Source organism: Drosophila yakuba, chromosome 2L (genome assembly GCF_016746365.2).
Source record: "Drosophila yakuba strain Tai18E2 chromosome 2L, Prin_Dyak_Tai18E2_2.1, whole genome shotgun sequence".
NCBI classification, from domain to species: domain Eukaryota; kingdom Metazoa; phylum Arthropoda; class Insecta; order Diptera; family Drosophilidae; genus Drosophila; species Drosophila yakuba.
Genome location: NC_052527.2, coordinates 10,392,067 through 10,405,098, shown reverse-complemented (window position 1 = coordinate 10,405,098; position 13,032 = coordinate 10,392,067). Strand labels below are relative to the sequence as shown.

Sequence of the window (13,032 nt, the reverse complement as noted above, 5' to 3'; positions counted from 1 at the left end):
GAGTCTGTATACTTAATCTCAACATTCTAGCTTTTGTAGTTCCTGAGATCTCGACGTTCATACGGACAGACGGACAGACGGACAGACGGACAGACGGACAGACGGACAGACAGACGGACGGACAGACGGACATGGCCAGATCGACTCGGCTATGGTCGGAAACGCTTCCTTCTGCCTGTTACATACTTTTCAACGAATCTAGTATACCCTTTTACTCTACGAGTAACGGGTATAATTAATTTCTGTTAAATGAAATGCGTATGATATTCAAGAACATGTATCTTAGTAACAAACGAAGTTTTCGATGCTACAAGAATACATCCTAGATGGTTTTCACACTAAAAACTTGACGCAAATGGTGATTTCAATGCATATTTTTGATAAACACGACAAGGATCTCATGCAGGACACTGCAACACACCGAAAAACTCTGGAAAGTGGCCCAGGAATCGAGTGGATGAGGGTGTGCACATCCCAGCTTCGATGTGTCAAATTCATTCCACTTTGGCGCTCTGCAGTCAGCAGAGTCAGTCGAGCACTTTTCTGCGCCATTTTGACACCGAATCAGAATCCGACACACTCAGTCACTCACTCACACTAACACTCACTCACACACACACACACACACATCTGCAGTGCGGGGAATCCCCGTTCGCAGAGCTGATAGAAATTTGCAATGAATCGCAGGCAGAGATCCTCATGCCACATTCACAGCTGCCTTATTATGCAAATGCTGCGACTCGAGATGCGCTCTCGCCTGCCAACGTCATCGATTTATAAGTTATGCAAAGAACTTACATACCTACCCACTGGCAGGTCCTTCGTATCCTTCGCAGCTGGGAAACATCGAGGCTTTCGCTGTTCGACTTCTATGTTAGCATGGCTTTACGTTGTAGTTGCCACTTTTGCTGACTGCAATCCGAAAGTTTAACTAAATCAAGCTGAGTGCAGCGACACTGAAAGAAACTAAGCGGAACTCATAAAATAATATATGCACTTAATTATACATATGTAAGGGGCACAACGCTTTGAATAAGTTCAAACCCCATCGCGATTTAAGGGAATGTAACTAAAGTGCACTTCAATTGTTATCTTCGCTATCAAATATTTTACGTAATGATTTCATACAAAAATAATGACTTGTATACATTTACACAGTTATCAAATTGCACAAAATATAAAAATATATATTTGTAATATATAATATAAAAATATATATATATATAAATATAATTGAAATTAATATTAATTTATATTTAAAGGTGGAAAAAGAACAATTAGCAATGGAGAATATAAATACATACATATGTACATATATCAACATACTGGAAATGTTTAAAGTTTCAATTAAAAATGAATTTGGTTATGCGAATTTAGCTTTACACAAAAGAACACTTTTAAAGAAATTACATAACTAGTGCATTTTGTAGTATTTACAACGTTAAAAAGTATCTTTGAAATAGCACACAAATTATCTGCACGGTTAAATCTTAACTTTTTTGCCGCTCCATTCTCATTGATTACTGCCGCACAAAAACAAAGTGGGGCAAAAATGGAATCCTAACTAGAAGAACAGGAGATGGAAGAATGGATAAATTGGGTAAATAGGAGGGCAGCAAAAACTTAAATCATTGGCAAATATCTGTTTACGATGCGGATTTTAATCAACGTTTTTGCCACCGCAGTAATTTTCATTTTTTGCCTTACATTGTATTAAACAAAACTAAAGAAACGTTGTGCAAAATTGGCAAACACCGTGTAATGGTTAACTTATTAGGCGACCCTCGCACATTATCGCCAATTAATTAATTTAAAATTGCTTTTCAGGGCATTTAAGTAGGGAACTAATAGAGTGTGTAATTAATTGATTGCCATTTTTATTGATGGTATTTTACATCATGCAAAATACAAATGTATTGTTTTGCATGATTTTCCCTATAACATACGAAGGTAACTTAAGTATTGATTTAAATGGAAACATAAACAAAATGTTAATGTGGTTAATGTTTTCTTAGTTAAACCTAGATACACGACTTTAAAAGTTACCCACGAATTGCACATTTCTTTTACGGTACTTACATGCAGTTGATTTAGTCCGATTAATAATTGATTTCATATTTATTGTATATTAATAACCTATAAATGAAATCGTTAAGTCCTAAAACTTCAGTAACAGCCCACGAACTTCTTTAGGCCAGTGTGACCCCACCCGCTCTTCAGCTCTCTTTCGCTCCGTCTCGCTTCCGCACATCGATTGGCGAAAGCTCCGCTCGCACTCGATATCAGCTCACAACTTCGCTTGCAAGCTCGCCGCGGAAAGCTCGCGATCACACGGGTCGAAATCGAAATCGAATCGCGGAAGGGAGCTTTTCGAAGTGCGAGCGTCGACGTTTTATTTCTGCGGCTCAGTCGGTTTTAGTTCGTTCTGTTGGAGAAAAGCAGCAATCACACGTTCGCAAGGTGAACGCGAAGACACAGCAAAGTAAGCCCCCCCACCACCCGCCCAAAGCAAATAAGTAATCATAAATAATGGTTGCAAAACAGTTCTGGGCGATTTAAGCAATTAGCAAAAGAAAGCGGCATTGAAATCCGTCTTGAATTCGCCCCGAAAAAGTGACGAAGCAGCGATCAAAGCGCAGAGCGAAAACACGCACACAGACTGCAAGTGTGTTAGATAATAAGTGCAGCGCAAGCCCAAACTTGAGTAAAATAATAATAAAAAAGCCGACTATAAAATAGTTTTCGAAGGAGCTTGAGAAAGTGCGGTATGAAAACGTGAAAATTTGCGCGTGGAAAATTATTTTGCCTTGTCAGCTGACCCCCTTCCCCGTGTTGCTCCGTCTCTGTCGCACCACGGGTCTTGTGATCGCCGCCTCTCTGGCGCTCGCTTGCTCTCCCGTTTAAAAACTCGAAATACAAGTGGGAGTTTTTCGTATGCCGATAATGAAAAACCAATATGGAGAACAAGAGAGCTGAAAAGGCGCCCCCAAGATTTTTACCATTTCCCTTACCCACTTTTTTTTTCATTTGTCAGCTGACGGCAATGACAGTAGTCTTGTGATCAACGTCAAAAGCAATTGTCAAATATTCGAACTCGAATGGAGAGCGAGAGAGCCGTAGCGGAGAGTTACTCTCCCACTCCACTCTCTCTTGTTTTTTTCGCTGATAAATATAAAACCCGCATATTTTAAAAAACAAGCGTTTCAGTTACATTCCTACGTTGAATTTGTCAACCTGTGTGTGCATTTTCACAGTAATTATTTTATTTATTTTGCGATTAGTTTGATAAATTGCTCTGTTCGAACTTTCAAAGCTCTGTCACGTGAAGCGAAAGCTCTTCTTTTAAAGTTTTACGCAGCATAACCAAAGAGGGGGAGTTAAAAAATAATTAAATCAATCGAAATTAGTAGCTGCTCACTTACCACTTTATAACCTATAATCGAAAAATAGGGAGCTGTGGACTTAACCTGTAAATGCAGCAGATACACCTGCCCTTTGTCAGCTGACAGAGGGCCAAGCCAGAAATTAGTGATGAGAATGTGGTCACCTTTATCTTTGCCCTTTTGCAGCCAGCATTTTACAATTTTCCTCCTCTATTTTCCCTCCATTGCAGTCGTTAAAACAGAATAAAGCAAAATGTCCAACCTTAAGCGTTTCGATGATGAGGAGCGTGAGTCCAAATATGGACGTGTCTTCGCTGTCTCCGGTCCTGGTAAGCACCCAACTACACTGACTAACCATAACTCATGCTATTTAAAAGTTAATGTAAGCTATACAAGTGAACTGAAAACCTTAATTCTATGAATTCACATCTACACTTATATTTAATAATGGCGTCTTAGAAAACGAGCCAACTATTTATTATTATTCAACAAGTTGAAACAATAATATTTTTTCGAAATGTATTATTTAAAAATAAATACAATTAAATATCATTAACAGTAAAATGTTGTTATAAAAGAAAAATATCATGGCTTAAATAGGTTCCGTCTTCCTTGGCTGAGTTATGAAAACTTTATGAGAATCATGTAGCCTCTCTAACGCAAGTAACCGCTTTATTCCAGTCGTCACTGCCGAGGCCATGTCTGGATCAGCTATGTACGAGTTGGTCCGCGTCGGCTACTACGAGCTGGTGGGCGAGATCATCCGTCTGGAGGGCGACATGGCCACCATCCAGGTGTACGAGGAGACCTCTGGCGTGACTGTCGGCGATCCGGTGCTGCGTACCGGCAAGCCCCTCTCCGTGGAGCTGGGACCCGGTATCATGGGCAGCATCTTTGACGGTATCCAGCGTCCCCTGAAGGACATTAACGAGCTCACCGAATCTATCTACATCCCCAAGGGTGTGAACGTGCCCAGTTTGTCGCGCGTGGCCAGCTGGGAGTTCAACCCCCTGAATGTCAAGGTCGGCTCCCACATTACCGGAGGTGACCTGTACGGTCTGGTGCATGAGAACACTCTGGTCAAGCACAAGATGATCGTGAACCCCCGCGCCAAGGGAACAGTGCGCTACATTGCCCCCTCCGGCAACTACAAGGTCGACGATGTCGTCCTGGAGACCGAATTCGATGGAGAGATCACCAAGCACACCATGTTGCAGGTGTGGCCTGTGCGTCAGCCCCGTCCCGTGACCGAGAAGCTGCCCGCCAACCACCCACTGCTCACCGGACAGCGTGTCCTCGACTCGCTCTTCCCCTGTGTCCAGGGCGGTACCACCGCCATTCCCGGAGCCTTCGGTTGCGGCAAGACTGTGATCTCGCAGGTGAGAGAAGTCACTTGAATTGAGCGTTTAAGGAGCGATGCCATGTGTAGCCTCCATACACTCAAGTGTCAATAAAATATAATTCCTGACATATCCTTTATTTGCCCGCAGGCCCTGTCCAAGTACTCCAACTCCGATGTGATCATCTACGTCGGTTGCGGTGAGCGTGGTAACGAGATGTCTGAGGTACTGCGTGACTTCCCCGAGTTGTCTGTGGAGATCGACGGTGTGACTGAGTCCATCATGAAGCGTACTGCCCTGGTGGCCAACACCTCCAACATGCCTGTGGCTGCTCGTGAGGCCTCCATTTACACTGGTATCACCTTGTCCGAGTACTTCCGTGATATGGGTTACAACGTGTCCATGATGGCTGATTCCACCTCCCGTTGGGCTGAGGCTCTTCGTGAGATTTCGGGTCGTCTGGCTGAGATGCCTGCCGATTCCGGTTACCCAGCCTACTTGGGAGCTCGTCTGGCCTCCTTCTACGAGCGTGCCGGTCGCGTCAAGTGCTTGGGTAACCCTGAGCGCGAGGGATCCGTGTCCATTGTCGGAGCTGTGTCTCCTCCTGGTGGTGACTTCTCCGATCCCGTGACATCCGCCACTCTGGGTATCGTACAGGTGTTCTGGGGTCTCGACAAGAAACTGGCCCAGCGCAAGCACTTCCCCTCGATCAACTGGCTGATTTCGTACTCCAAGTACATGCGTGCCCTGGATGACTTCTATGACAAGAACTTCCCCGAATTCGTGCCACTGCGTACCAAGGTCAAGGAGATCCTGCAGGAGGAAGAGGATCTGTCTGAGATCGTGCAACTGGTCGGCAAGGCCTCTCTGGCCGAGACCGACAAGATCACGCTGGAGGTGGCCAAGCTGCTGAAGGACGATTTCCTGCAGCAGAACTCCTACTCCTCGTACGATCGTTTCTGCCCCTTCTACAAGACCGTGGGCATGCTGAGGAACATCATCGACTTCTACGACCTGGCCCGTCACTCCGTGGAGTCGACGGCTCAGTCCGAGAACAAGATCACCTGGAACGTGATTCGTGAGGCTATGGGCAACATTATGTACCAGCTGTCGTCCATGAAGTTCAAGGTGGGTCAACAAACAGATGTGGTCATTTCGTAGAGACTGTGTAATCACATTTTCCAATCCATTTCAGGACCCTGTTAAGGATGGTGAGGCCAAGATCAAGGCTGACTTCGAGCAGCTGCACGAGGACCTGCAGCAGGCCTTCAGGAATCTGGAGGACTAGAGACCGCGTTGGCCCTACTTTTACACTCTAATCTTATATTTGTTATATAGTTAACGTTTAAAAATGAAAGCAGTCAAAAACCACCCGAAAAGCCTAATCAAACACCAACAATTCCGTGCTGCATTCGATGAAAAACAAAAGTCCAACAAATACCACAACTTCTTGGTGCCTGCGAGAGATGTAAACATTCCGGCCTGCGGTTAATACTTCCCCTAACCACGCCCCCTCCGCCCGCTGAAGGGCAACTCAAGGCAACAACAACTACAACGTCCTGCTATGTACTTCCATTTACAACAACAACGACAACGCACACTTGAATAAAAGTACACGGACTTGGCGCACACACACAACACATACATAAAAGACACAAATACAAATGCATGCATAAATAGTATTATTGTTTAATGAATGGAAATTCTTGTTTATTTGTGAAAAAGTCATGTTTTCTCCTGTTTGTTTGTTAAATTTATGTAAATATTTAAAGTATGAAATATTAAATGTACGAATAAAGTGCAACAACAAATACATTTAATGTAATTGAAAGTGCATTTCACTGGCAGCAAAAAAGGATTAAAAAACTGTGTCATCGATAAAAAGATAATAATTTTGTAACTTCAAATATTTCTGTTTTTCATTATGAACTTAGTTTGGAAATTGATTTAAAGTTAAAAGGTGATAAACTTACTATAGTCACTTGACTACATAAACCCACAAAAGCAAAGAAAATATTGTTTCCTTTAAAAAAGTTACTATAATATAAAAAGGTCAAATATGATAAAATCTTATATTAATAGCAGTCATCATCCTAGTCTTTCCATACACTTCTGCCCATTTTATTCTATTTATTTGACAATATTAGCAAAAATTGTAAAAAGTAAAAAATTGTGTATATATTTAAACGAAATGGAAAAGAAGTCCTGGGTTGCACCGCTTACCTCGTTCACTCAAAGTAATACAAGTCAAGACGACTCCGTAGCCCGCAGCTCGGGATCGGCAAACCAAGATGCGGAGCCAAGGTCCATGCCAAAGCCACTCAGGAAGTGCACCTGTATCTCCTGCGCATGTCCACGACCTGACCGAAAAGCCCATCCGGTAGTCCCTGCCACCCAGCTTCGCAAACCTGTAGCCGAGCCGGAAAGCCCAGCCGATAAAAACGTTGACGAAGATAGACCCTCGAAACCATCGACGAGAGGGTCGGACCAATCCCACAAAAGCCTTCACATCACCATGGAAGACAGGAATGAGGACTCGGGCTTTGCGATCGAGCAGGTGGTTGAAACGCACAAGTATTCGTCGGATGAGGACGAAGACGAGGCGCCAACGGGTCGCATTTTCGGAGTTTCCGGCCCGGTGGTGAATGCCGAGGAGATGGCCGGGGCAGCCATGTACGAGCTGGTCCGCGTGGGACACTCCCAGCTTGTGGGTGAGATCATTCGCCTGGAGGGCGACATGGCCACCATCCAGGTGTACGAGGATACTTCCGGTGTGAGTGTGGGAGATCCTGTCTACCAGACGGGAAAACCGCTCTCCGTGGAACTGGGACCCGGCATCATGGGCAGCATCTTCGATGGCATCCAGCGTCCCCTGAGATCGATCAGTGAACTGACCAACTCCATATACGTGCCCAAGGGCATCGATACGCCCTCGCTGCCCAGGAACATTTCGTACCAGTTCACACCTGGAAAATTGAAGGTCGATGCACTGATCAACGGCGGGGATATCTACGGATCTGTTTTCGAAAACAGCATGATGCACGATCACCGCCTGATGTTGCCGCCCCGCTGCAAGGGGCGCATCAAGTGGTTGGCCCCGCCTGGAAACTACTGCGTGGACGAGGTGATCGTGGAGACGGAGTTCAACGACGAGATCACCAAGCACTCCATGCTCCAGGTGTGGCCGGTACGCAAGTGTCGTCCGGTGGAGGATAAGCTCCCCAGCACTTCGCCACTCCTCACTGGCCAACGCGTTCTGGACGCCTTCTTTCCATGTGTCCAGGGCGGCACCACCGCCATTCCGGGCGCGTTTGGGTGTGGAAAGACCGTCATCTCACAGGTGAGATTGAACCTTTTCTGATTGGCGTTTTCCTTGTCCTTGATGGCAAGGATTTATGGCCTTAAGAATTATTATTATTATATGAACTTATTACCCTAGTCCCTGTCCAAATACTCCAACTCCGATGTCATCATCTACGTGGGCTGCGGCGAGCGCGGCAACGAGATGTCCGAGGTGCTGCGGGACTTTCCACAGCTGGAGGTGGAGGTCAACGGCACCATGGAGTCGATTATGAAGCGCACCGCCCTGGTGGCCAACACCTCCAACATGCCGGTGGCTGCCCGAGAAGCCTCCATCTACACGGGCATCACCCTCTCGGAATACTTCCGTGACATGGGCTACCATGTGTCCATGATGGCGGACTCCACATCTCGGTGGGCGGAGGCGCTGCGAGAGATCTCCGGACGTCTGGCCGAGATGCCTGCCGATGCTGGCTATCCGGCTTACCTGGGAGCCCGCCTGGCCTCCTTCTACGAGAGAGCCGGACTGGTGCAGTGCCTAGGCAGTCCCGAACGTGAGGGTTCCGTGTCCATTGTGGGAGCTGTGTCGCCTCCTGGTGGCGACTTCTCCGATCCCGTGACATCCGCCACCCTGAGCATCGTTCAGGTCTTCTGGGGTCTGGACAAGAAGCTGGCACAGAGAAAGCACTTTCCATCGGTAAACTGGCTGCAATCCTACTCCAAGTACATGCGCACTCTGGACACCTTCTACGAGGAGTCCAATCCGGAGTTCAGCCTTCTGCGTGCCAAGGCCAAGAAGGTGCTGCAGGAGGAGGATGACCTGGCGGAAATCGTCCAACTGGTGGGAAAGTCGTCGTTGAACGAGGAGGACAAGATTACCCTCGAGGTGGCCAAGATGCTGAAGGACGACTTCCTGCAGCAAAACTCCTACTCCTCGTACGATGCCTTCTGTCCCTTTTACAAGACAGTTGGCATGCTGAAGAACATGATGGCCTTTTATGATGCGGCGATCCTCTCGGTGCAGAATACGGCGGACAATGAGGCGCGGGTAACCTGGGGATTGATCCGGACAAAAGGCGCTCACATTCTCTACGAGCTCTCCACCATGAAGTTCCTTGATCCCAAGGTGGGCGAAGCGTCTGTTCTGGAGAGCATGGACAAGCTGCATGACAATATCCTTGCCACTTTTCGGGATATAGAGGAGAATGTCGAGGACTATTAGAGGTTATAAGGGATTAGTACTGGCTAAATCAAAAATTACATGTATTGAAGCTTTTTATAATGGTATTATTACTGACTAAATCAAAAATTGCAAGTGTTTCCAATTTAGTTACTTGTCATAGCATTTTATATAAAGAATGAAATATGTTTATTGTTTAATATTATTTCAGAGGTATCTTTTAAATTTTGCCATATTGTTATACTTATAAAAAATGGTATAACAAATATTTATGCATATACTATTATTTTAATGGGGCTTTTATATTACAAGCTGTTTATTAAAACCCTGATTTTATTGAATTCAAAAATAAAAGCGCCCATTAGATAATTATAATCAAAATAGTACTTACGTTTGCCTGCAAATGAAGAAGAAATCCACTTTGAACCGAAGCGCCACCGAACAGCGATTATCGAGTAGTAATTGCACCCAACTTATCGCAATCATTTTCCAGTCGGTGAAAAGTCATTTACCCGCCAACGCGTTTTGCTCATTAGAAGCCATAATGGTGCATCGTCTGGCTGCTCTGAAATGTTCCACCTCCACACCAGCATCCCTGCGGATGCCAGCCGCAGTTAATCCTTTGCCGAACGTCGGTGGGAACGCAAAGGAGATTATAAAAAATTTGGTTGATTTATAGGAAAAGTTTGTTAATGCGCCAAAAGCGGCCACGCCCCAACAATACGGGACCGAATTTCCCAGCTCGCACCTCTGGCAGCCGCAATCGGAAAAGCAAACGTCAAGGCCCTGTGAAGGGCTTTTTTCCGCAGCAAGGGAGCGAGAGATCGATTTCGATTCAATTAGTGGAAATTAAATGTAAGTATATATGTATGTAGAAGTCGCCACCACGCTCGCTGCAGCGGCCCCGCCCCCTTGCCACCCACCCGGGGGATTGCGATGATTACATTTCCGCAGCCCGCCTGCTACCGCCCACTGCCCCACCCCGCCCACTATGGCAAACCAAGTCAGCCATAAAATGAGCGCCCAGCAAAAGAAGCAAGCCAAAAAATCAGAATCAGTTCAATTGCAAATTGAAAATCCCCCTACAACTTCCGTTTCCGCTATGCGAGGGGCTCTCACTGAGAGAAAAGCGAGTGCACTCGCATAAAATGGGTAGAACGACAGTTGGTGAACTGATTCATCTCTGTGTAAATTGTAAGAGAAAGTCTTGAAAGAGGCGTGATATGGAAACATTGACTATAATATTTATTTCATTAAGAAATAAAAGAAAATTCACATTTTCTTTATTTTAATCAGATATTCTAGCACTGAAACTCTAATACCAAAAACCGTGTATAATTTTAACAAATGGGGTACCAAATCTATGTAAACTAAATGGAAATTCACTTTTTGGAGTGTGTCTGCCTTTTGCAGACGTGTGTGTGTGTGTGTGTGTGTGTGTGCGAGAGAGAGAGCGGAAGAGTGCAAGTGTATGTGTGGGAGTCTGGCTGCCATGACAAACGTGGCGTATGAGCAATGCGCGCTAATTGGCTGCCATTCGATGCTCGCTCCGTTCCGTTCCGTTTCGTTGGCATCGCTCTGGATCTCAGAGAAGACGAGTATCCTTGCTTCACATCCCGACATCCTGCCCCCTTCCCCTTGCCCCCCTTAAGTCCCTGAACCATTTGCCATTTGCGAACTGCGAACTGCGAGTTGGGAGCTGAAAGCTGCTTGGGCTCAGCTTGGGATTGCGTTGCTGGCGGCGGAGTTTCACAGGACGAAAGTACAGACGATGATGGGGCTGGGGGTTTTGGGGGTCTGGGGACTTATTGCATAATTTGAAGGGGTTAAGCCATTGAGCTTTAATGCAAAATTTCAATTGAACGTCAAACAGTCAATTTTGCTTTAGCGGCGATAATCGTAAAAGGATAATGGCGCTAAGAGCGCATAAAAAGGCGGCAGTCAGGCGGCAAGGACTTCTAAAAGCCTGGTTGGTGTGAGTATGAGAGTGTGTGGTTGTGCTGGTGCTGGTGCGCTGTGTGTGTGTGTGTGTGTGGGTGAGTGTCTTTTTTGCTCTTCCGTCTGCTGCTTGGCCTAAGTGTGCACTCAATTAAAGGATTTTTTTCGGGACTGAGGCTAACGGCCACACAATATTGGAATGGTTAGATAAGCCCTGCGCCACTCGTTACCCTTTGCCAGATATTTGCCCCTCTCGGCATTTTTAAGCCGATCTGTGCAGCATCAGACTGCGCAAATACAAAATATAAGCGGGCTTGGAAATCCAAGTGAGTGCCATAAATAAGAACATCTAAATATGGACTTATTCGATGCGCCTTTGAGATTTGAGCTACAGATTGAATGAAATTAAACCGTGAAGCGTCAAAGCTGAAAATGGCATAAACATTTAGAAAATCTAATCTTATCTCCTAATAAACGTATCAAAATGTATTTATCAAAAAGTATCTATGCAAGTAGAATATAAAATATCAATTAATTGATTTATCGCAATTTTCTATAAACAAAAAACATTTATATGAGCTTAATTGGACACAGTCTTATCGTGTTATTAATAGATACGAGCGTAATTACCTAATGACGTTGCAATTGCGATTAAAATTGCTTACGTAACTAATCTAATCAACAGCTCTTGATTCCCATTAGCCAAAATAAACAAGCTTATAGATAGATTCAGTGGGCTTTTAACAGATTATACATTTCTCAACAATCGCAATTTACATGTTCACTGAACAATTAAAATTCAGAAAAATACGCCTAATCGCAGGATCGTTCAACTCCTGGCAGTTTTTTCTTGATATCCTATCTGTTAATTTAAGGTCTCAGCACCCAATCCTTAACCCATGCCCCCAACTCACCGCAAACGCTGACAAGTTTAACCCGAATGGGAAGCGTGTGCCGAGGCCAAGGACATGTCTCACTGCTGGTTATTGTTGTTTCTGGTTGCTGTTCCTTGGCCGCAGGGCCAAAAGGATATCATAAGCACATAAGATGATGAAGTTGGAAATGCTGTGGAAAACCCGGGCTGCGGGGAAAGGCAGGGCGCAACAAGGACATGAACAAATGGCAAAAAAGGGGGCGTGGGAACACGGATGAGGGCAACTTAATTTGCAACTTATACGCAAAATCCTTTTGATTTTGTTATGTCGCTGCTTAAAGGTCTTCAGTGTCCCCTGGTATATCCTTTTCCTCTGCTTGTGTGTGTGTGTGTGTATGTGTGTGTGTGTGTATGAGTCTCCACGGCTAGCCTGCAGTTATTTACCAAACTTAAGGGTGCAACCTTTTCGCCCGGTTTCCCCCGATTTTCCAAGTTCTTTTCGGTTGTTCTTCGGTTTCGGCTTGGCCAAGTTTTCATTTTCGGTGGAAAAAAGGTCCGCTGATCATTGTCCTTTTTGGCCCTAACCATACATACACACACACACGCACACACATAGGCGAAGACATATCGGGCTGCTGTTTAAGGGAATTTAAATTAAGCCTATGCAAATTCGCCTCAGGATGCTTTTCTTTCTTCAGCGCCTGTTTTTCTTGATTTTTTAAGGGAGATTGAACCGCCAACTGCTGGCTGTATTAACGCCGCATTATGGCTGCAGTCACGCCCTTTTTTGGACTCTCCCATTCCTTACAGTACAGTACAGTACAAAAGCATAAGATTGTTGATAAAATGAGGTTCAGGATCAAATACGTATATTTAAGATATGTATTGGAAATAAAAGTAATCTTATAAATATGGATAGTTAATAAGCACTAACCAGTTCTAAGCCAAAGCTCTGAGCAATGTTTCATTTCAACATACAAAAATGAATTTTAACTTAACCCTTAGAACCATTTTCCT

The 13,032-nt window shown here is 44.9% G+C and overlaps 2 protein-coding genes across 2 annotated transcripts; both read left to right on the top strand.

The window, feature by feature from the left end:
• Positions 1–2,347: 2,347 nt before the first annotated feature.
• On the top strand, positions 2,348–6,607 carry LOC6527429 (V-type proton ATPase catalytic subunit A). The gene is made up of 5 exons (XM_002088485.4): positions 2,348–2,482; positions 3,614–3,712; positions 4,065–4,762; positions 4,874–5,851; positions 5,919–6,607. Exons 2-5 carry the CDS (start codon positions 3,637–3,639, stop codon positions 6,009–6,011), a joined length of 1,845 nt encoding a protein of 614 aa, XP_002088521.1. The 5' UTR covers positions 2,348–2,482; positions 3,614–3,636; the 3' UTR covers positions 6,012–6,607.
• A 46-nt stretch (positions 6,608–6,653) lies between these two features.
• Positions 6,654–9,408, top strand: LOC6527430 (V-type proton ATPase catalytic subunit A). Its single transcript, XM_002088486.4, has 2 exons — positions 6,654–8,063; positions 8,163–9,408. Exons 1-2 carry the CDS (start codon positions 6,783–6,785, stop codon positions 9,243–9,245), a joined length of 2,364 nt encoding a protein of 787 aa, XP_002088522.2. The 5' UTR covers positions 6,654–6,782; the 3' UTR covers positions 9,246–9,408.
• Positions 9,409–13,032: the final 3,624 nt, after the last annotated feature.